This window comes from Camelus ferus, chromosome 22 (genome assembly GCF_009834535.1).
Source record: "Camelus ferus isolate YT-003-E chromosome 22, BCGSAC_Cfer_1.0, whole genome shotgun sequence".
NCBI classification, from domain to species: Eukaryota; Metazoa; Chordata; class Mammalia; order Artiodactyla; family Camelidae; genus Camelus; species Camelus ferus.
Genome location: NC_045717.1, coordinates 7,357,778 through 7,382,568, shown reverse-complemented (window position 1 = coordinate 7,382,568; position 24,791 = coordinate 7,357,778). Strand labels below are relative to the sequence as shown.

At 32.7% G+C, this 24,791-nt stretch overlaps 1 protein-coding gene across 9 annotated transcripts in view; it reads left to right on the top strand.

Moving 5' to 3' along the window:
* RANBP17 (RAN binding protein 17) overlaps positions 1–24,791 on the top strand; it is a 275,746-nt gene that overhangs the window by 53,949 nt on the left and 197,006 nt on the right. For all 9 annotated transcript variants that reach the window (XR_004314233.1, XR_004314237.1, XR_004314235.1 and 6 more), the window contains exons 13-14: positions 281–386; positions 8,761–8,896. Coding sequence is in view for 3 of the 9 variants with exons in the window: in XM_032465107.1 (XP_032320998.1) it covers positions 281–386; positions 8,761–8,896 (242 nt within the window). In the remaining 6 variants the exon portion in view is untranslated. The remainder of the gene's footprint in view (positions 1–280; positions 387–8,760; positions 8,897–24,791) is intronic.

The following is a 24,791-nucleotide window of genomic DNA, read 5'->3' as shown; positions in this document are numbered from 1 at the left end:
CACTTAGCGCTGTTAGAAGCCTATGAGCCATTTACTCTCATCTTCGTATCTATAAATGAGGAAATGAAAGCCAAGAAAGATTGAGTAACTAGCATAATAAATAGTAGAAGCAAAATTCGAACCCAAGGTATGCTCTTGGTACCTAAATTGTGTTGCCTCCATTTTTAAATGAAAGTTTGCTTATTTGAAATCCAACAAATATTTATTCCCTGTGTCTCATAGACTTGGTTTTATAGTGGGTGGTTTGGGAATCAACTTTTTTTTCCTTATTATATATTAGGACGTCTTGCCTGGCTGGTATACTTAGTTGGGACAGTTGTTGGAGGAAGATTAACATATACAAGTACAGATGAGCATGATGCTATGGATGGAGAATTATCCTGTCGGTAAGTGTAGCTATGTAATTTACAGAAATTTCTAAGGAGTTAGACATTTTTAGTTATTAAACTGGTAATATGAACTAAAGCATTTTTCAGTTGGCATTTTGAGGAAGGTATCATTTTCCTTTATATTGATAAGAAAAGCAAGGCTTAGAGGTTAAATGATTTGCAGAACTCATATCTCTAATAAGTAGTGTAGTCACATAAATTTATATGAATAAAATGAGTGAGTTGGTTTTCCATATATTTTATTTTTAATAACTACTGTCATTTTGGTAAAGATCTTTGCATATTTTAATTAATATTTGAGAGTATATGTACCTTACATGTGTATTTTTCAACTTTTTCCAACAAAAATTATAATACTGTTTTATAAACTAAAATGGGGGTAATAATAAGAAGAAGAAGAATGCCTAATTCATTTGGGACTATTATCTAAGGATTAAATGGGTTAATAATTTTAAATTGCTTAGAACAATGCTTACAAAAGACCCCAAACACTTATTTTTTTGAAAATCAGTTGTAATAGTATGAACATTTTACCTAGACATGAAATATTATAAACTTTACCATAATTCGAACAGATCCCTGTTTTGGGAATTTTAGGTGGTTTCTCAGTTTTTTCTTATTTTAAAGGTGAATATTCTTTTAGTTGTATCTTTATGTAGATCAAAATAACTTTATTAAAGTTAAGTCCTAAAAGCTGAATAGCTGGTTGAATTCTGTATAGCATTTTGAAGACTTTCAATACACGTTACCAAGTGGCCTTCTGTAAAAGTTGTACCAGTTTATCCTCTGAACTCAAAAGACTATGGGAGGCTATCGTTTTTTTCTACAGTTGAACACTAGGTAGTAGGATTCTTATCTTTGCCAGTTTATAGATAACAAATGTATTGTTTTAATTTGTATTTCTTTAGTCAGACATTCTTTTCCATTCCTTTTCTTGCCGTTTCTATTTTCTCTTTATTTTTTATTATATAGAGAATATATCATTCACCTGGTTTTATGATTATCTTTTCTAATGTATCCATAAGAACCCAGTATATATCAAAGATTGTAATATTTTGCTATTCATTTTGAGTGTATTTTCTCCATATGTTCAATTTATTTTAGAAATTTCTTTTATATATATATATTATATATTATATATAAATATTTATATATTCAGATCTATTAATTTTTTCTTTGATTTTTTTTCAATGCTCATATTTAGAAAGGTTGTTCCACACCTGGATAATAAAAATATTCACCTGTATTTTCTCCTGGTTCTTTTATGGTTTATGTTTTTATATTTAATTTTTGATATATCTAACATTTATTTTATTTATATGCTTTTTTGGAAGGTTCCAAGGTGTTAACCAATTAATGTCAACCCTACCCTCTACTGATTTGAAATGCCACTTATATCTTACACAGAATTCTTACATCTTTTTCTAGGCTGTTCATTCTTCCCCACTGATCTTAGAAGTCTATTAGTACACCACTGTCACACTACTGAAGTCCTTAGTGTGGTATTCTCCCTCATTATTATTCTTCAGTATATTCCTAAGTGTTTAATAGATTTGTTGCCATCTTGAGTAGATACCTCCCCCTCATTCCATATCCTTTTCAACCTTTAAGCTACCTGTTTTCAATGAAATTTGAATCTGAATGGAACATAAATATTTTTAGTATTTTTAAGATGTATTATTTCCAATATCAAACCACTTTAAAATTTGGGGGCATTCTCAAAATGCTTTGATTAGTTTTAAATGAAGTGAATGATTTGCCTCTGTACCATCTTTTAATATAACATTACATATTTAGTAAAATGGGAATTAAGTATAGTTTAATTTTTTCTTTAACTAACAAATGAATTTAACTTTAAATAAGATTTGTTTCCTGTTTTAGTCTACATTCCCTAGAGAAAAAAACCTTGAGTGAAGTTTATGGACTAATAGTTTTTGGAGGGTGGGGAGAAGGATACATTTTCAAGGAAGAAAGAATGAAGGAAAAGTGAGTGAGAGAATGAGAGAAAACAAGTAGAGCTGATCCTCATTATTCATGGATTCCGTTTTTGCAGTTTGTATACTTGCTAAAGTTTGTTAACCCCCAAACCAGTACTCTTCATTGTGTGTATAGTAGTGAAAAATTTGAGTTGTCCAATGCGTACTTTCCCAGCTGAGATGAAGCTGAAGCGGACGCTCTGCCTCCTTGTTTCAGTTTTCATACTGTAAATGCTTGTCCTTTTTGCTATCTATTTAGTGCCACGTTTTCACATTTTTGTGCTTTTCATTGGTGATTATGCTGTCTAAGATGTTCCTCCAGCATAGTGAAGTGCTGTCCAGTGTTCCTAAGCACAAGAAGGCTGTAGTGTGCTTTACAAAGAACATACATGTGTTAGGTAAGCTTTCTTCAGGCACAAGTTGTAGTGCTATTGGCTATGAGTTTGATGTTAATAAATCAGCGATATATACCAGATAAGGTGTTTTTAAACAGAAACACACATAAAACAGGTTATATGTTGATCAGTTAATGAAAATATTGTGACCAGAGTTCCTCAGGAACCTGTCCCTGGAAACAGTGGGATATGTTTGTGGGTGTTTAAACAAGGCCAAGCAAATTCAAGATAGGGTATATACTAGGACTTATGCACATTTGTCTAGAAAAAACATATGTATGTGTTTTAACATACTGAGACTTTAAATAAGAATGATGTTTTATGTAAAATTTTAAAATACGTTTCATATGAAGAAATTCCAGGTAACTGGAACTGTAATACTGTTGCCTTCTCTGTGTGTTACATAACCTTTTTAGCTCCTGGGAGAGCACTACCAAATTAGAAGATTGAGAAGCTCCTGCCAAAAATCTATGTGTTATTTTATCAGGGAAAGTTTGATATTCATAGAAGCTTTCAATATTGTGGTAATTATACTTTAAACTTGTTACTTAAACATATGTAAATATGCTACTTTAACTTAGCAAATAAATATCTTTGTGCCCAGGCCACACAATTCTAATTAAATAAAGATAATTTTATAGTCATTTCAGTTTCATTCACCGTGACCAGAGTGTAAACGTCTTGGGAGAGCCCACAGCAGTTTTGACTTGCCCTGTGTCCTCTGTTTGCTAATGCTTTGCCTAGTGGCTGCTGTTTTTCGGCTTGCTCCTCTCAGTGAGGCCACCTTATGTTTCTCCATGTTACTCTTGCCTGTTCATCTCCCAGACAGCTCTCATTATTCTCTGAAGACTTCGGCAAGTAGCTCAGAGTTTTGCTCTCTGTCCTAAACCCTGCTATGATACAGATGACTTCAGGTTCTTTCTCAGCAGGTAATGTTGCTTCCTTTTCTCTACTCAGAAGCTCCCAGTGGCTTCCTGTCACACATGAGACAAATTCCAGATTCTTGCCATGGCCCAAAGTGTACTGTGCTACTTCTGACCTCATTTCTGATCCTTTTTCATTCAACTCAGCTATGTACACTGGCATCCTTGCTATTCTCTGAGTATTACCAATTTGTTTTTGCTTTAGGGCCTTTACACTTCTCTTCTGCTAGGAATGCTTCCTGCCAGATGTTTACATGGTACTCCTTCACTTCAGTCAGGTCTGTACTTGTATGTCTAACTCGTTTGACCTTCCTATCCAAAATAACATCCTTATCCTGTTTATTTTTCTTCATAGTATTTATTACCTCTTAGTATTTTATTTGTTTATTCTACTAGAATAGGGAAAGAAAAAGTTTTATCTGCTTTGCTCACTGCTGTATTTTTATCTCATCTGCTTTGCAAAACCTAAACTCTAAAGAAATTCAGAGTTTTCTCTTAATTTGTTGAGTGATAAAAGAAGTTGTTCACCTCTGTAGATAGGTACCATTGCCAACTAAGATACCATCTTTTTTAACTCAACTGAGCCCTCAGCATTGCTCAATGATTCTTTGTTGTTTTAATAGTTCTTGTCTTCTGACTTCCAAATATTTATTGAACTGTTTTACTTGTGTATTCTGTCCCCCATGTGCCTCTAATTCAGTGACTAAAATTACACTCATCTCCTCCATCCACTCCCAGCCCTGACTCTCTTTATAAGTCTCAGAGTTGTCCACTCTGTTGCCTAAGCCTGAATCCTTGGAGTTCTCCTTAACTTTTTCTTTTTCTCTCACCAGCATCCATATGTCATCAAATCCTGTCAGTTCTGTTTATCCCAGTTAGTCCAGTTCTTTCTGTCACCCCTGCCATTTTAACTCCTGTCATCATTTACCTGGATTCATGCTACAGTTTTAAATGCACACCTAGTCTTCTCTCTGGCTTTCTAAAACAAAAGCTTGATTGTGTCTGTGCTTTGCTTAAACTCTGCAAGGACTTTCATTGCTATTGGAATTAAAATCAACCTGGTGTATCAGGCTCTTCATGATCTGGATCCTGCTTTCTCATTAGCCTCCTCTCCTGCCACTGACTTCTTGATAGCCATTTTGAACCTTTTTTTCAGCTCTTAAATGAGTCATGCTTTTTATTTCCTGTCTAAATAGCTGCACATGCATTCCCCTTTCTCTCTTTTTGCTATGTTCTACCCATGAATTTTAGGAATTCTTGCTAATTTCTTCATAGTGTTGATTATAGCAATGTCATGCCCTATTCTGAATAGGCTATAGATTTCTGGAGGACTGGGAATAATATGTTTTGCTTACTGTTGTATTCTGAACTTCTGCAGATACCTGCCATATAGTAGGCCCTCAAATATTTGTTGACCAAATAAATACTTACATAATTGGATAGTCAGGGGAATATAAAACAATTGATTATCCAAAATTTATTTCTTTGTATTTGAGATGTTATGCTTATACTTGGATCAAAATTACTTAATGATATATTTATCTTTTTATTTTTTCCATGCTTCAAAGATAATTTGAGATAAAGGTAAAATAAGTGTAGAACAATAAACTGAAACTGAAAGTGGACTTTGTGTATACAATACAAGCTCTGGTCTTAAGCACTGGTTAGAGGTGGCAGCAGATTTTTGAAGGGCACTGTGACAGAGACTACTAGTTGTCTCATATCTCTTCTTTCCTTCTTCTGCAGAAATAGAATACTTGAAATGTTCTGCTGGGCATTGGCCACCTGAATAAAGACTAGATTTCCTAGAATCTCTTGCAGCTAGATATGGTTAAATGATTATGTTCTGGGCAATTGGAATGTAAGTGAGTGTAGTATGTGTAACATATATGCTCATATGAGTAAAGCTGAAGAAGCCATCTTAGACTTAGACAATAAAATCGGTGAATGGATGCAAGTGTAACAACAGGATAGAAGGAACCTGAGTCCCTGTTACACTGTGGAACACCAGCTAGTCCTAGAACATTGTGTTGGATTTTTGCCTGCGAGAGAATAAATATCCGTATTGTTTAAGTTACTGTTATTTTGAATTTCAGGCACTGGAAGCTGAACTTCTTGTGCAACTATCAAAGCTTATTTAACAAATGGGTCATGTACCTTTCTGGGAACTCTTTCCTACTCTCCTGTTGGAGATGTCATTGCCTCTTAGGCAAATGCAAATCATCAGCTTCAAATGAGTTGTGAAGGCACCCCAACAAACTTATCTTTTGGTTTCATGTCTTCCTCAGATTTTGGGAATGTATGCTATAAAAAGGAAGTAAAAGTAAACAGACCAGTATATAGAATTGACAAAGAACTAGAGTAGGAGAAGGGAGGTCCTACTCAATAAAGAATTTAAAAGCAAGTTATAATTTATTTAAAAATCACTTGAAAAATCACCTGGATCTGGAAATGAAGTTTGATGTGTGTATCTATTTATTTAACTAAAAATTTCTTCAGCAGTCTGTGTATTCACCAATACACAGACATTAAAAATCAGTTTGGTCTCTCCTCTCAAAATTAGAGAATAAACTCATTGTCTTAGGAAAAACTAACAAACCTCAATAGTAATCTGATTCTTAAATTTGACCTTTATTAAGCTTTCCTTCATGAATTTTAATGGTATTAAAGATACTTAGTAAGTGAAAGGTACTTTTAAATAAGTAGCTTAATACAGGAAACAATAACTATAAAAATGGTTGTCAAAATATTTTTTCATAACATGTTGGCAGTAAGTACCAAGTTTTTTTAAGTTCATTTTCTGTAACCTAGACATTTTGTTTCTGAAACTCTTTGCTGGTAGGGAAGAGGACAGTAGTTACATTTCAGTGAAATATAAGTTTATATTAAAAATGAGATTTTAAAAATTTGACATAGCCTTAATATACAATGTTTTGGAAAATTATTTAGTCATATAAAAAATGATTGGGCAAGATATATTTAATGAGATGTATTAGTGGAATGAAATAGAAGGTCCAGTAAGTAATCTAAATGCATAAATGAACCTATTGTATATGATAAGGGGTAATTCAAAATGCTGAGCAGAAGATAGACTATATAAGAAAGAAATGGTGTTGAAGCAGCTGGGTAGCCATCTGGGGAGAAAATGTTGATGCATATCTCACAAGATATGTTCAGAATAAGTTCAAATGTATCATAGAGGTAAATGTAAAATGATGAAACATAGAAACACCTCGGATTCAGGTAAGACCTTGTTATTATGCAAAATCCAGAAGAGAAAAAATTGGTAAGATTTTCTGCATAAGAAAAAGAAAAAAAATTTTATGCATGGCATTAAAAAAACACCATAATCAAAGTCAAGAGACAAATGAAAAACAAGGAAAAATATTTACATCTCAGTCACAGGCAAAGGGCTTGTTTTTCTAATATCTAAAGAATTTGTAGAAATTAGCAATTAAAAGATAACCCAATAGAAAAAAATCAACAAAGGATATGAGCAAACAGGTCACAGGAAAGGATGTACATATGGCTCAAGAACATGGAAAAAATTTGAACTTCTCATTCTTGAGAAAAATACAGATTAAAACTTTACTGAGGTATAATTTTTCAGATTTCAGTAAATTTTAAAGTTTAATATCACCTTGAATTATCCATGCGTATATAGACACTTATATACTGATGATGGGAGTATAAATTGTTTCAATTTCTTTGGAAGGCAATTTGGCAATGGCTATCAAATAATAAAATTCATATTGTTTAAGCTGTTTGACATTTAGAGGTGTATATTGTAACTGTACGTGTGTGAGATGTGTACAGGATTATTAATTCCTGCGTTTTTGTAGCAGCAAAAAATTATAAACAACTTCAGTGTCCATCAGTAGGACACTATTGTTTGAAAATAATGTGGTATGTTCATATAATGGAGTGATAAAGAGCTGCAAAAGAAAATAAGGAAACTTTTTATATCTGCCATGGAAAAATGTGTAAGATATATTATTAAATGGAAAAAGCTAGGTTTAACAATGTAACAGTATAGTATGCTCCATATGTGTAAAAGAACTAGAAGGAGAATATATAGTCATATTTGCCTGTACATGCATTTATAAAAATCTCTGAAACGACAAACTATTAGTAGTGTGTGTGTGTGTGTGTGTGCGCGCGCGCGCTTGTGTGCATACAGGAAAGGAAATAAGTGGGTTAGGGCTCGGTATAGCTGCCTTTGTGCAGTTAGAAAAAGGAGAAATAGGTGCTGTTTCCTCCAAAACTTCTGCTTCCGTCTCTTAAAAAGATTATTACGATTTGCTGATTTTCTTAGCACCAGATACTTGACAGCCATCTACTGGAAAATTTTAATTAAAATAGATAGTAGAGGGTGTTTCTAGACTAAGCTTTTTTTTTTTATTAAGCTTTTTCTCTAAGAAATTTAACTTAGCCTTTAGTTCATTTATGATTTTCTGATAATAGTTGCATACATGTATTGAAAATATTTGATTTTGTTAAGATCATCTTGTAATGTATTTCAGGTAAAATTTTTATTTCTCATTAAAAAAGCGATATAGCTGGATGGATGTGCCTCCTGATTTTTTGTGTGTGTTTTGAATTCTGTGATTCCAAAATATATAGTTATATGAAAATATGTTGTAATAAAAAAGTATAATACAAAACTACACATTCAGTGTCATTTTCTTTTACTAAAATATTATATATGTAAATATATATTAATATCTATATTTATATAACATTTATAATTGTAGATATTTACTTATATCTAAGCATATATATTTATATATGTCATGTATTTATATATGAATTTTTAGCAAAATTATAAATGTATGTTTATGTAGGTTTGTATGCATGTATATGTATATGTATTCCTTATGAGAAAGCTAGAAGAAATTCGACCAAATTGTAGTATCTCTTGGTAGGATTTCAGATGATTCTTTAAATATTTTCCTTATAAGCTTTGTATTTTTCCACTTTTTATAGTGATTATATATTATATAAAATTGGTAATAAGTGTTTTAATGTTGTTTCTCTAAGAATTATTATTGATTTTTTTTTTTTCCTTCATGAAAAGAGTTTTTCAGCTTATATCTTTAATGGATGCCGGACTGCCTCAGTGTTCTAATGAGAAAATAGAGCTTGCAGTTCTCTGGTTCTTGGATCAGTTTCGTAAAACGTATGTTGGTGATCAACTTCAAAGAACCTCAAAGGTAGGTTTTTACTAGTGATCAAAACAAATATTATTAAATGATGAAGAAAGATGTTCACATATAACAGCTTTAAGCTGAAAGGTATATTTGGGCAATTTCTACATAAGAAATTTAATTGATTAGTTGAAATCAGTTGATTAATTGGTGTTTGAAGGCATTGTGACATTGCTCGTTTTATGCCCAGATTTACCATTGTCTTTAAAGATTGATTGGCAGAGTTAGTGAATATTTTTTATGTGGCTAATCATTAAATAGTTAAGATTATTTTAAACACCGTGATGAATTTTGCCTTATTGTATTGTGTTTCAAGTTTTGAAAAAGAAGATTTACTCTTATAGTTGTTCTGAGTTTTTCTTGCATATTTATTTATGTGGTTTCCAGTATATATTTTTCAGTCATTCCTCGGCATTTTTACATGATAAATGATGAGGACAAGAAGAATATGACATGCTTTGAGAGGCCACAGTTAACTTACCCTCATGTGGGGAACACTTGTACTATGGTACTTGAAAGTTTAGCATCAGCAAGTTTAGATGAATTGCTCTTAAGGCATTGAGGGATTATTGAAGGCATTTATGTGAATCCTAACCAGATATTTAGCAGTACTTGTGACACTGAGTAAGATCTATGAGATTTTAAAAAGTTTTTCTTCCTGGAATAATAACTCTTCCCTAAATCTTCTCTGTAGGAAGTCCTAAAGATATCCTTACCTCCTTTGGATCTATGCTCTGTACTAGTAATGTTGAAGGATTTCTTATTTGAAAATTCTAGAATAAGCTTTTTATATTGAACTGAGCTTTTTTCCCCTGGGAAATTTAGCTTAACCTTCAGTTCATTTATGGTTTTCTGTTAGTAAGTAGTTGTGTAGTAGTGTGAAAGTACTTGATTTTGTTAAGATCATCCTTTAGTTTATTTCAGGTAAAATTTTCTTTGCTTTTTAAGAAAGTGATATAGCTTGATGCTTTTTTTTGTGTGAAATATATTGTGATATTTTATTGTCATTTAGAGTTTTTTTCGTTTAGGATTAATATAAACAAAATTTTCTTAGAATTAAACTGACATTGAATGAGACCACTAGGGAGAAAAAGGAGGAGATAGATATAAATGATTTAGGTTGACAGTAAGACAAATTAGAATCAGAGAGAAATTCATAGTATTCATAGCATGAAATTTATACCAGATATACATCTTTTAAAATCCCAGACGTGTTACTCGAAGGTTGAGTATAAATTGAATTATGATAAATTGTCTTGTTTTAAATGTACCCAGAGAGTTTGTTATTTTGCTTTTGCAAAAGTGAATACTCTTGAAACATTACTTATCCATTTAGTCTGGGTCTTAAATCAGAAGAGTACAATATGGAATGGAAAAGCCTTCAAATTATTGTGTTTGAAGGACTTGGAAATAAATATGTAAAATGAAAGAAATTGTTTTAGGGTGATGGGATTTGAGAAATTTTTCCCCAGAGATTCTTGTTATGTATATAGCTTTTAATATAAGGTAATTATGAAAAAGTAAATTATAAAAGATCAGTTTTTCTTTTTTGAAATTGCTTACATATTAGGAAAAAATAAACACATCATCAGATCAATGTTGATTCTTTTAATTTTACTCTTAACATTTTTGGTATATGCCTCTTACCCTATTTTCAAAGACAATAAGGTGATTTTACTTCTAAGGCTTTCCTACTGCATGACCCTGCAGTGAAGCCAAAGCCTTCCACTTTTCCTTTTGGCTTGTTTACTGATCTGACTTAGTAGGACCCGCTTTGCGGGGCCCTTACTGTGTGCGCTGACACTCTTCTAGGAACTTCACGTTCTCTCTAGGTCTTCTGACAAGCCTGCAAGGGGGGTATTATTGTTCCCATTTTACAAATGAAAGGATACATTGTTTAAGACATTTATAAGTTCTCTACGTATTATTTTTCTGGCAGTCAACTAAGATGGAAAGTATTTTTTGGTGAGAAGATTGTTGCATTCCAGATTGTGGCCATAAAAGGGAGAGCATTAAACTATCATAAGTGAATAATGTTTAGTGTGGGCTTATTTTATACCAGGAAGTGTACTAAGCTCTCTTAAGCATTATGTCATTTAACTGGATCTTACAGAGTATGACTTATAAAAAAGTTCTTCCCAGTCTCTTTTCTGTGTATGTCATCAGTTTCATGCTTCAGTACTCCATACCTGTACTGCATAATTTGTGTGCACTGAACTTTTTTCAGCTCCTTTAACAGTCTACATTCTCTGTTGATTATAGACCTTTAGACAAAATGTTTCCTCTGCCTAGGACACTTTTTTAAAATCCAACTTCGACCTCCCTGCCTTACTCTGCTAACTCCTACTTTCTTTCTCATCAGATACACCATCCTTTAGGATGCTCTTCTTAACTTAAATTCTAGGAGAGTTGCTTTTGTCTGTCTACTACTTTAGCATTATTATACTACATTGTGAGTATTTGTTAGCAAAACATAAATAGACTGTAATTTGGGTTAGGACTGTTTCTGCCTTCTTTACTGTTATCACCTCCACATGCTTGGCATATTGTTTGTATACTTACTACTAGATAATGGTTGAATGTGTGTATTTAGTAGAATTCTGTAGGAATTGGGTCGAGATCTGATGTATAATACTTTCAGGTAATAAAGGGTATATTCCTGAGTTGGAAAATGACTCTGACTTTAGTGAAATTGTTTGGCAGTTGTAAATAAAGTATACCACTAATAAGCATCTTGAAAATTTTATAAAAGCCTGCAGATGCAAAATAATACAATTTCTAGAAATAAATGCTTCAGGAGCCAAGGTGGAATCATTGAAGTGTCTTAAGTGAAGTAAAGAAGAATGTCCTGTAAGTGGGAAAGAGAAATCATAAATAGTAGCTGTAGGCATTAATTGAGCAGTTACTATGTGCCAAAGACTTTGCTCAGCACTTGATAGGCATCTAATTTCATCTCACAAAAACTTCAGGGAAGTAATTATTTTTATTAACACTCCCACCTTTTTTTTACAGTTATGGAAACTGAGGCTTGGAATGGTTAATTAATATGGTTAAGTGGTTGAACCTGGATTTGAACCCAGGACACCTGATAGAGCCTGGGCTGCTAACCACTCTGCTGTATTGCCCCCTGTTGGGTCTTTGTGATATTGAACGGGCCCTTGAAACTCAACTGGATTTTAAAGAGAAACTCACTATCTTTTAAAATTCTTTCTACCTACTTTTCTATTTTGAGGAAGAATGACATTGAACCCAAAATTTCCACTTTGTTCTTACTTCTTACATCTGATCTGTCACCTAATCTTACTGGTTTTATTTTCTAAATATCTCTGTTTCAGTCCTTTCTCAGTCCCCTTCCTTTTTATCCTTATTGTTACTGCTTTTTATTTCTCATTAGGTTTCAAAAGTCTTATGGTTATACTCTTTGTTTCCATTTTGCCTTCTTCCCATGCCAGTCCATTCTCCATACTGCCACCAGGGTATTCTTTTCTTCAGTAAAAAGACCAGAGAGAATAGTGTAATGAATATTCATAAGTCATCATCTAGCTTTGTCAATTCTGAATGTTTTGCCATATTTGCTTCAGATCTATATGTTCTAAAATTAAACGTTGAAAACCTATTGCTCTTCTCACTTCTTGCCCAAAAGTAACATTATCCTAAATTTAGTGTTATTTTTCTGCATGATTTTGTTCTTTTCCTACATTTCTATATATTTATAAACAAAACATAATATTATTAACTTTATAGAAAATTATTCAGAAACTTGCCTTTTTTGATTAATGTTGTTTTTGAGATTTATTCATGATGATGCATATAGTTCTAATTAGTATACTAATTATTGAATGATATTACAGTATATTACTGTGCCATTATATATTCATTTTTTCTATTAGTATATGTTAGGTGTTTCCAATTTTAAAGTGTACAAAAAATATTGTCGTAAATATTCTAATGCTATTTCCTCATGCATATGTATGAATTTCTTGAAGCTAAATACTAGGAGTGGAGTTGTTAGCTTGTGGAATGTTCATATCTTCAGCTTTACAAGATATTACCAAGTTGCCCTTCTAAGTGTTATAAAGTTTATCTTCCTCCCGCAGCAGAGTTAGGTATCTGTTGCTGTATATTGTCATAATACTTGCTTTGTCAGACTTCAAATTTTGCCAATCCCAAGGAAACACTTTTCTTCCTGTGCCATTTCTCTGCTTAAAATTGTTACTGATTTCCCATTATTTACAAAATAAATTTCGTCTTATGGTCATACTTTGTCTACCTTTGCAACCTTTTCTTTTGGCACTGTATTCTACTCTATGACATAATGTATATATGCTCCTGTGTATTTCCTGCTTGCATATTTCTACTCATTATCTAATGAATATTAGTAAGTAGCTACTATATATTAAGACCAGGGATACAGTGGCAAATAGGATTGTTTATCTCCTCAGTAAGTTTATTAATTGAAGAGGAAGGTGGCAAATAAAGAAAAAAATCAGAAAATTTGCCCACTTCTATGTTGAAACAGTATAGCCATAAGGAAAAGATAGACTGTTAAATAAATGCTGCTGGGACAGTTTGGTTATACTATGTAAAAATTTGTATTATTCACAGCATACAAAAATCAAATCCAAGTAAATTAGAGGACTCTGTGTGTGAAAAATAGATTATTATTTAAAAATAGGGAAAGATTTTTTTTTTTAAGACATAGAAAGCCCAAACTGTAGACACAGAGGTTTATAGATCCTACCCATTTTAAAAGTAAAAACTTCTATGAATCAGAAAGATACAATAAACAAAGTAAAAAGACAGCCTGTAGACAGGGTAAGATGTTTGTAATATATGTAACTTAAAATAGAATCAATATCCAGTTATGTAAATAATTTCTCTGCACCAGTGAGAGAAAAGCAACTCGGAAAAATGACAAAAGATTTGAATAAACAATTCACAGAAGAGGAAATCAGAATTGCCAGCAAGTATGAAAACATTTTTTGTTCATCCTTCCATGGACTCAGGGAAATGCAAATTGAAGCTTTGGTGAGGTATCATATTATACCTATGAGCTGGAGACGATTAAAAAGTCTGACTAATGTAAGTATTAGTCAGGAAGTGAAATAGCAAACACTTTATACTACTAATAGAATCCAAATTGTTGAAACCTCTTTAGAGAGCAGTTTAGCAATATTTAGGAAAGTTAAAAATGCATATACTCTTGGATCAGGGAATACAAATTCTAATAATATACTTTAAAGATGCTCACATATGTACAGATGGCATATTTAAAAATTTTTTGGATGTATGAAGAGTTGGAAATTTTAATTTAAAAAGTATCTAAAATAATGCCCCCAAACCCTTTATAAAGTACAGAGGAATAAATCTAATGAAAGGTTTGTAAGACTTGTACTATGTAAATACTAAAACATTGTTGAAAAAAATTAAATGAGGCCCCAAATAAATGGACTTATATACCATGTTTATGAATTGGAAGATTCAATATCATTAAGATCACTTAAGTAAAGTAAGGTAAGGTAACAGTTTGTCATCAAATACCAATCTCTTCTGAATACAGATGCAGAAAGCCCCCCTAAAAAGTAATGCCAGCAAACTAAAACCAATAACTTAAAAGTCTTTTACCCTACAATCAGGAGCAAGACAAGGATGTCTCTTATGTTATACATTATACAGGTTGTTCTGGTCAGGGAAACTAGACAACAAAATGAGTAAAAGACATCTTGGTTGGAAAGGAAGAAGTAAAACTCTCTCTCTTCCAGATGACATGACCTTGTATATAGAAAATCTTAAAAATCCTCTGAAAAACTATTAGAACTAATAAAAAATTATTACTTTTGCAGGATAGTAACGGTGACCTTGTAGAATGAATTTGGGAGTGTTCTGTCCTGTTCAGTTTTTTGGGATAGTTTGTGAAGGATCGGTATTAGCTTTTCTTTATATGTTTGGTAGAATTCCCCTGTGAAGCCATCCAATCCTGGACTGCTGTTTGCTGGGAGTTTTTTTTATTACAAATTCCATTTTACTACTAGTGATTAGTTGGTTCAGATCGTCTTTTCTTCCTGCTTCAGTCTTGGAAGGTTGTATGTTTCTAGAATGTTGTCCCTTTCTTTTAGATTGTCCAGTTTGTTGACGTATAACTGTAGCATTAAATTTTTTTATTTCTGTGGTATCAGTTGTTATTTCTCTTTCGTGTCTTATTTTGTTTATTTAGGTCCTCTCTATTTTTTTCCCCCCAAAAACCAGCTCTTTGTTTCATCGATTATTTTTCTGTTGCTATTTTTGTCTCTATTTTATTTATTTCCTTAATGATCTTTATTATTTCCTTCCTGCTGCTGACTTTGGGCTTTGTTCGTCTTTTTCTAGTTTCTTTAGGTGGTAGGTTAGGTTGTTTATTTGAAATTTTTCTTGTTTCTTGAGGAAGGCCTGTGTTGCTGTAAACTTCCCTCTTAGAACTGCTTTTGCTACATTCCATAGATTTTTAGGAAGTTGTGTTTCCATTTCATTTGTCTCCATGTATTTTCTTATTTCTTCTTTCATTTCTTTATTAACCCATTGGTATTTTAGTAGCATGTTGTTTAGTTTCCAAGTGTTTCTGTTTTTCCTAATTTTCTTCATGTAATTGAATTCTAATTTTATACCTTTGTGGTTGGAAAAAATGCTTGATATAATTTCTGTTTTCTTAAATTTGTTGAGACTTTTTTGTGGCCTAGCACGTGATCTATCCTGGAGAACATCCTGTGTGCACTTGAAAAGAATGCGTTTTCTGCTTTTTTTGGATGGAATGTCCTGTAAATACCTGTTAAGTCCAACTGATGTAATGTGCCAAGACCAGTGTTGCCTTATTGATTTTCTGTCTGTCCATTGATGTAATGTGGTGTTAAAATCCCCTACAATCACTGCATTATTGTTACCTTCTCCTTGTATGTCTGTTAATATTTATTTTATTTATTTAGGTGCTATACTGACTTAGTTGTATATATGTTGATGAGTATTATATCCTCTTTTTGTTTTGATTTCTGTATCATTTTATAATGCCCTTTTTTGTCTTTTGTTATAGTCTTTGTTTTAAAGTGTGAGTATTGCTTCCCCGGCTTTCTTGTTGTTTCTTTTTGCATGAAATGTCTTTTTCCATCTTCTCATTCTCAGTCTGTGTGTATCTTTAGCTCTGAAGTGAATCTATTGTGAGCAGCATATAGGTGGTCTTGTTTTTTATGTAGTCAGCCACCCTACGTCTTTTGATTGGAGCATTTAGTCCTTTACATTTAGAGTGATTGTTGAAAGGTATGTACTTGTTGCCTTTTTCTTACTTGTTTTCTGATTGTTTTTGTAGTTCTTTTCTTATCTTCTTCTTTTAGCTAATTCTTTTCTGGTTTGGCAGGTTTTTGGTGGGTTTTTTTGTTTGTTTTTAGTAGTATCCCTGTGTTTCTTTCGCTCTAGTTTTTGTCTGTTGTAAATTTGTGACTTGTGGTTACCATGGGGTTCATATATGTTGGCCTATAACTGTATCTGCTTGTTTTAAACTAGTGTTCATTTAAGTTCAAAGATACATATTTTTTCCTCCCCTCGTGCTTTTAATGTCATATTTTATAGCTAAATGTTTATCCCTTTAACATTTATTGTAGTTATGGTTGATTTTACAGTGTTTTGCTTTTTAATCTTTCTACCAGTTCATTTGAGTGTTTGATCTTCAGCCTTTACTATACATTTGCCTTTCCTAGTGGGATTTGTCCTTTCTTATAGAGACTTATTGTTAGAGCCTTTTCTTTTACACTTAGAGAATACCTTTTACATTTCTTTTATGGATGGTTTAGTATTGATGAACTCTTTTAGTTTTTGCTTTTCCTCTTCTCAGTGGCTGTCACCACCCTATTGGATCAGGGCTGGGTTTTGGTTGCTGAAATGGAAGCCCTGAGTATTGGGTCTGAGCTGGCTCTGTTATTTCTATGTGTGTGTTCTCCCTCCTCCCTCCACTGGCACCCTTCACCCAGAGGGGAGCAGTGCTGGAGCAAAAGGGGCTGGAGCAGGCCCTTGGTGTGGATCTGGGCACAAGACTGTGACAGTCCCAGCTGCAGTCAGAGTTCTGGATCACATCCAGTAATGACTGCCCCTACCCTATTCAGGTTTTGTCCCAGGTTTGAGCCACCTTTGTCCCTTACAACTGAGCACTCCTCTCGGCTGCTGCAGCTGTAGCCCTAGTGTGGAGCTGTGTTGTGCAACATGCGGGGTCAGGGTGGGTGTTTAAAGTCAGGTTGGTGCTTGTACTGGGACAGTTCCTGGAAACATGCAAAAGTCTAGGGCAGTTTCACTCTTTCTCTGCTTTGTTTCAGGAATAAGCATGTGTGTGCATGCCCTTCACCAGCAGAATCTAGGTTTCTTACAGCCTTTCTGTTAGTCCCACTGGTTTTCTAACCAGCTAAGACAACTTGTCTTACTGTTATTGGACCACATGGATGGGGCACCTAATATGTGGCTTGAACTGCTCACTCCCAAGGGAGGATCCCATCCTATTCTTTGTCCCCTCCCAGGGGCACAGGTCTTGACCTGATTATGTCACTTTCCTCCCTACTTGATTCCATGTGGATCTGTCTTACAACCTTGGTTGTACAAGAGTCTTTTAGCAAGTCTCCATTTAGTATTCAATGAGAATTTCTCCTAATATAGATGTATTTTTGATATGTTTATAAGCTCCGTGTTCTTCTATTCCAGCATCTTGATCTGAATCCCTCATTGTAATTTTTAATCCGTTAAAATTAGATTGTAAATTTTAAAATTGGGTATGGAAGAATCTTTTTTACAAACACACACACACACACACACACACACACATATATATCTTGGCTTCTGAATATCTATCAAAAGCTGGATTTGAACTTTGTTCATAATTCCCTTTGTTTGTTCAAGTCAACTATACGATAAACATCAGTTTTGCTTTTGTTGGTTACAAAATTTCACCAATAAGTACATTCCAAATGTTACTTAAAATGTGGTTGTTTAGATCTTGGAATGTATTTTCCTTGAAAAATGTATCTACAAAGAGCTATGTAATCAATGACACTGATCCACCGTAGTACTAGTAGAAATTGCCTGAATTTTGGCCTCCTAAACTGGGGCACCAGAAATTGAGGAGGAAACAAGTTCTCTTTCCTTCTTAGGATTTAAAATTTCAAGTAGGCAAGTTAGTCTTAGAGATTTTCTCTTCTTTTCTTCACTCCCAGATTTGACATCCTATATAGTCAGTCACCACCAGAGGGAATTCATCCTCTACAATGATCTGTACCTCTCTTTTCTTCATCACTGCACTGTGCACAGCAACATACACACACACACACACACACACACACACCTTACAAATGTACTTTCTTTCCAGATACTTAGCATCTTCTAGGTGTCAAAAGCGAATTCCAATTAATGCATGAATGAATTATCCTGGAAAGGATTTGCCTTTTCGAAAGAAGATACTTAGTAGTGCCAGAGAATTTCAAATAGTATAATAAAATAAAGTAAGTGAAAAAATCAGGTGTTTGAAGTAGTTACGTAAATTGAGTCATTGTATTGTCTGGGAAATGCATTCTTGTTTTTTCCACCACCCCCACCTTTTCTCTTCTTTCTTTTTCTTTCCTTTCTTTCTTTTTTTTTTTTTTTTTTTTTTTTTTTTTTTTTTGCTATCATCCTCCTGAATTAGCTGTTTCCTAAAAATTTCCAAATTGCTTTTGGAAAGATTCTCAGGGCATTGTTATGAAGTCAAGGGGACAAAGGCAGCATAATAACTTATAAATAGGGTGACTGTACATCCAGATTTGCCTAAGATTGTCCCAGTTCACACTTGTTGTGCTGCCATAATTGGTAGGTAGTTGCTTCACCTTTCATTCTCAAAAATGTCCCTATTTGGATAATAACTTATATGGTCACTTTATGTATAAGTCATATGTTTGAGAATAGGATATTGTATTAATTCATAAATGGGAAATAACTTTGTTAAGGCCATGCAAGTGATCCTTTTCTTTTGATTCTGTGGCTGTACATAGCTGAGTAAAAGCTTTATTTATAATCATCAGGAACTGGTGATGTATAAGCATATTGTATCCTTGTAATTCTGTGAAACACCTTGGAATTTGCACTAAGACAGTGAGTGCTTATTACTGATGTATTTTCAAGTTATCTGAAATAGAAGTGGGAATATTTCAGCTTTCAAGTATCAGCTTTACATATGGATTTCTAAATTTTTTTTTTTTTTGTAATTACTCTACCTGTTATCAAGCATTTCTCCTGTTGAGTACCACATGAAGCAGCAGATGGCATTCTCTCCCTACAATTGTGAGGTCCTCCTGTATAGAATGTTACTGACAGTAACTGTCAGTAGGAAATTGGATAGGAAAGCACTTGAATAATGAAACAGAAAAACATATCGTAATAGTAACTTCAGTGGACTGCTGTAACTGTAAGTGCAATCCAATGTTGAAATAAGGTACTTGCTGCATTTCCAGGTAACTTGGATATATTTCAGTTTTTGGCAAAACAATTTTTGTATTTGTGTTTAATAACACAGTTTTAAGAAAAAGCATTTAAGAAATCACTTGAAAACTGTTTTGTGCATAGAATTTTCACTTTGGTGAGAAACTTGTAGCAGCTTTAAAATATTTAAACAGTAAACGTTTAATATTAAAGATATTCTAGTGTGACAAGTATATCAATGCAGGTTATGGGGGGAAGAACGTACTTTCAATAGTTGAGGTTATCTTGAGTGTTAGAAAATAATGATCACTGACTTTGGCGATTTTTTCGCTTAAGTGTTTTAAACTTTTTGAACTTTCATTCTGGGCTGCTTTCATATTTCCTGTGTAAATGTATCATAATTTGCCTCTGTGATTGAATGTTATTAGAACTAGCTAGATTTTTCTCTTCTTGGATAATGATTAGTGAGTATAGTCCAAGTTAATGCTTATACTGCTGGAATGTTTTATTGTGCAGGGATTTGTTCTTTCAATTGTCATATAATACATCTAATACATACGTAATACATCAGAATTCAGACAGGCCCTTTTCTTTAAAAAAGATGGCTTCTCTACATTCTTTCCCACTTAATTCATCGTACGTGGTATTCATTAACTATTGAAAAAACACATTCTATGTCCCTGCATAAGAGAAAGTTGAGCAAAGCAGCTTAAGGCCTAATTATTTTTTTAATGGTTTTGCTTTATTAAATGGATTTGCCAAGTTATACTTGACACTCCACTGCCTAAGTGCATTTAAATGTTGATTCAAGAGCATTAAGTACTAGACAAGGAAGTTTGCAGCAGAAAAATGTAAAGTTGAAATCTTAGTAACCATTAATAATTCAAATTATGATGCAAGTTGGAGAAATACAGTATTTAAATTGGAAAAATAATGAGCTTAGTTTATTATTTTTAAACTGGCTCCTATGTATTATTTATCACACCAAATTCAAATATACCAAATTTGGCATCAAATCTTATGTGAATTATATGTAATCATATAATTCTTTATACATGGAATCCTTAGACACTTGTGTCTCCCTTATGCTGATCACTACGCTACATCCTAGAAGAATCCAAAGGTAATGATTCTTTGTGATTACTTAGTAAAGAATATGCTTACCCACAGAGTATTTAAATGTTTTTTTCTTCTTTTTTTTCCCATTTATTTTAAATGATTATAAATTTTGCAGCATTTATAGAATTTAACATTTCTGGACAAAGTGCACAAAGTAAAGCTTCATGTGCTTTCAGATAATTAGTGACATAGTTTGGATTGTTTTCTTAATTTAAAAAAAAGGCAGAAAGTAGTACTTTCTTTTAGTGGTAAGCTTTCTGCCTCAGGTATACTTATCCAACATCTGATGTTTGAAATGTTGCTAATGATTCTAAGGCATTGTGATAAGAATAGTAAGTGAAACATTATGTGGCATGTGACTAAGATATATCTTAAAGAGTTTTCAGCACTAAAGAATATTCAATTTAAAGAGGTTTTAGTTCTTAAATTTTACAACTCAAACATTTTTCTTCTCCCCACATTGGTCTGTAGTTTTTCTTAATAGGCATTGGGAGTTGTGGAAATCTTCCACAAGATGATCTTTCCCTAAAAATCAAAAGGTGAGCTATGCAAATCTACTGAATTCATACTAGCAATGTGTTCACCTTTGAGGGTGTTGCAAAACTGGTTTTCTTTCTTATTATTTAGTGCCAAAATAGTTGTCAGTGAGAATCTCCTACTTCATTCCTGAAAGTATTTTCTTTGTTGATAATTGCTTTAAGTAGCTTGCTTGAAGGGAGTCAGGATGAGAGAGGATCCCTCCTACTTCTGCCTCAGAAACCCTGAAGCTACTATTTGTCAATATTCCATCCACATCTTCATTCTTTACAGCTTCAAGAAATGCTTAACACCTACTATATATTATAATAACTTAATGATCAATTGGAATGATACAAAAAGTCATTAGTTTGTAAATAAATATGATTAAAATACTTCCAAAAGAGTTTTAGTCTTCAAGATAGTGATCCTACAGTGGTCAGATGTTTTCTACAAATCTGAATGAGGAATATCAACGATCATTTTTTAAATCATTTCTTTAATAATTCTTAAAAGTTCTCTATATTAATTACTTAATCATTTATATCCTTATATGTTATGCTTTTTTGGTGGGATAAATATAAGAAAATAATCATATTATTTCCAAGGCATGTTAATATTTGAAGAATAGATATGTTTAGCCTGAGAGCAAGCCTGATACTAAGTAAACATTTTAATAATATATTTGTTTATATTTTTCTTCCTCAAATACATATTGTTCATCACTAGTTCATATTCTTATATAATTACTAGGAATAAAAATTAACAAAGTAGGCTTATTGAAAAACTATATATGAATAATAAACCTGAATTGGAGGCTATTTATTAGCTTACACATATATAGTGAAATTACAATAATATAAAAAATAAAAACTAAAGTATTAGAAAAAAGACAGAAGAAATATAACAAAGAATTAATTTGCCATCTCTTGTTATTAAAATAACAGACAATATTTCTTTTTGTTTTCTTGGTAGTTTCATATTTTTTCTATTGGTTGTATTATATATTTGGAAAATCTAGTGAAGTCCAAATAAATATGTTTAACTATGCTTGTCTAAGTCTGAATGACACTGTCTTTGTTCAAATGATACACTTAGGCAACAGTTTAATGCGTAGCATAGTAGGCAGTTTATTAGATGAATTTGTTTAAATGTTTTATCAAAAATTATTCTCAAATTTTACTACGTTCTAAGTCATATAAATTTAGGTTCTTTACATAGGTGGATGCAGAGTGTATTTATTAGATTCTTACTGATTTTAGAGTATATTTTGTGCTTACTATATTCCTACTTATTTTATTAGACGAGCTACCTCTGAGTTACGTAATGTTAGTAAGCATCTTACCACCATGCGGCAGTAAACAAGATAAATAGTAACTTCAGTAGCATGGATTGTAATAGTTAATGTTTATATTCCATCTGGTACTTTATGTTTTTTTTTTTTCTGTGGAAAGGCCAAAAAAAATTTTTTTTTAGCTTAAACAAAGGATAAATGAACATTCTGAATAAGCTCATTTACTGTCCTCATGATTAATGATCACTGAACACTTTTGAAAGATTAGCATTTTTCCGAGCTACTAAAAAAATATACTGTTTTATTTAATTACAAGAAAGTAAAGGCTCTTCACACTGACAGGTGGTGGAAATTAGCAGGCAGTTTTGAAATTGTGCTGTGCACGAGAAATTAGATCTCATTTTAATTCTGCTTTTCTCAACTAGCAAATGAGGTTAATGCCATACATATTCAGCTGATATGGATGAAGAAATTGATATAAAGTAGATCAACATAGCTACAGGGCTAGATTAATTTATAGGTAAAGAGGCAGTGATAAATGAAAGTAATGTAGTGGTGGTCACTAAACTCCTCTGCCATGAGGGATTCAATAGCGTTAGTTGCTCATTAAAGGCATTGTCGGGGTGCATCAAATAGAAATTTGAAAAGGAATAGCCAACTAACCCCTAATTATCAAAATACAGAAAATACTAATTATACCTTAATTAGCTTTTCTTTTAATGTACTGAAATTTGTTACTTTTTGTGTGGCACAAATGGATAGTTATATCAACAATAAATAGGTTGTTTTAATAACTTTCTTTTACCTCTGGGAAAACTACACTCCAATTTTTAATATGCAATAATGCCTCTCTCTAGCCTGTAGGAGATGAAAATTATTAAGTAGCTTTATTTTTTTGAAGATTTTACAGCAGCTTTGGGAAGAATTATTTCACTATGCATCAATTACTTTTAATTGAACTGAATATTTTTCAGATTGTACCAAATGCCTCTCATTTAAGTTTAGCAGTTAGAGTTTAAGAAAACATCGTAATGAGAACTGCATATAACCTCTGTCATGTGTTATAATAAGATAAAGATGATTGTTTATTTTGAATATTTAAAAAGCAACCCAAGGTAGAAATCGTAAAGGTAGTCACCTTATTTATTTCTGGTAGGCGGTGCGGAGAAATAGAGCTATATGTATTTGAGAAACTTGTGATTTTTTTTTTCCTCCCCTCAAATCAGATAACTATCAAACAATCCAGTTAAGAAAGGATTTATCTATTTAGAATAAAGCTGCAGTGTTGTAGTGGGAAACAGCTTGGGCTTTTAGTCAAATAGACCTCAAGCCTGATCTGTATTCCTCCTATTTCTTAACTATCCTGGGACAATCCATTAACTTTTCTACATATCAGTTTCCTCACCTATCAACAGGAGACCTTTTACATAGGATCCCTTTTACAGAGAATCGTGAGGATGAAGTAAGTTACGTGAGAAGTACCTAGCATAGAATTTAATACAGTGCAGATACTTAAAAGAAAAAGCTGCTGTTATTCATAAAAAGATAAGACTAAATTTTTTTTAATTATCGCTATTATCTCCTTGAAAGAGTTTAATGTAATCTAGTCTTTAGAATATCTAATATAATTTCTGATCTGTTTTGGAATTTGACTGACTTACCTATCACAGATTGATTTTTTTGTGGAGAACTTGGAAGCAGTTTGTCTTTGGGGCAAATAGTTACAGTCATTATAATATTGGCAGATAGTCTAAGTTTGTTTTTCCCTACTGCCAGACAGAACTGGCAATTAAAACCCAACCAGTTTGATTCTAAAACTCTTGTAGAAGGAGACAAAAGTGTGACTTCTGACCTAAATCAAATCTATAATGTGTTCAGATCTCTAGTTTTCTATCCTTTTTTGCTTTTGATGCTTGTATTGGATTTGTGTGTGCTGCCTCCTCTTTTGCTTTTCCTCTGCTATCCTTTTTAGGGGTCAGTCATGCAGTACATTGGCTATTAACTGGGTCTGTGAAACTAAACTTCTCCAACTTTGTTTTCCACAGTAAAAAAGAAATATATTCATTAGTCTTTTTGGTAATAATTATATCAATATGTTATGCCAACATCAGTTATGTTGTATCTTATGTCAGAAAAATCAGGTAATTCAAATAGGAATAAAAGAATGGATCACCAGAATAGAAAAGAGCAGGAGAAGCATTTTACAATTTATCAAGATATAAATTCTAGTACTACTTTAAAACATAAGCTCTGTCAGCCTACTGACTAGAATTATGAATGCTAACTAAATGAATATATGTGAAAGTACGTTGTAAACTCTGATGCTCCGTATTACATGAAAAATGACAATACTACCGTTCACCTGCTTCTCTGCTTCAAACTAACCAAAAAGAACAGTTCAGATGTGATTGTGATGAGAAGGAAAATGAATGGGTTTGTTTCTAAGGAGGGTATAGGAGAATGGCAGAGAGTGTCAGAATGAAAGAAAGAAGGTAAGAATTATATGTTCATCAGCAG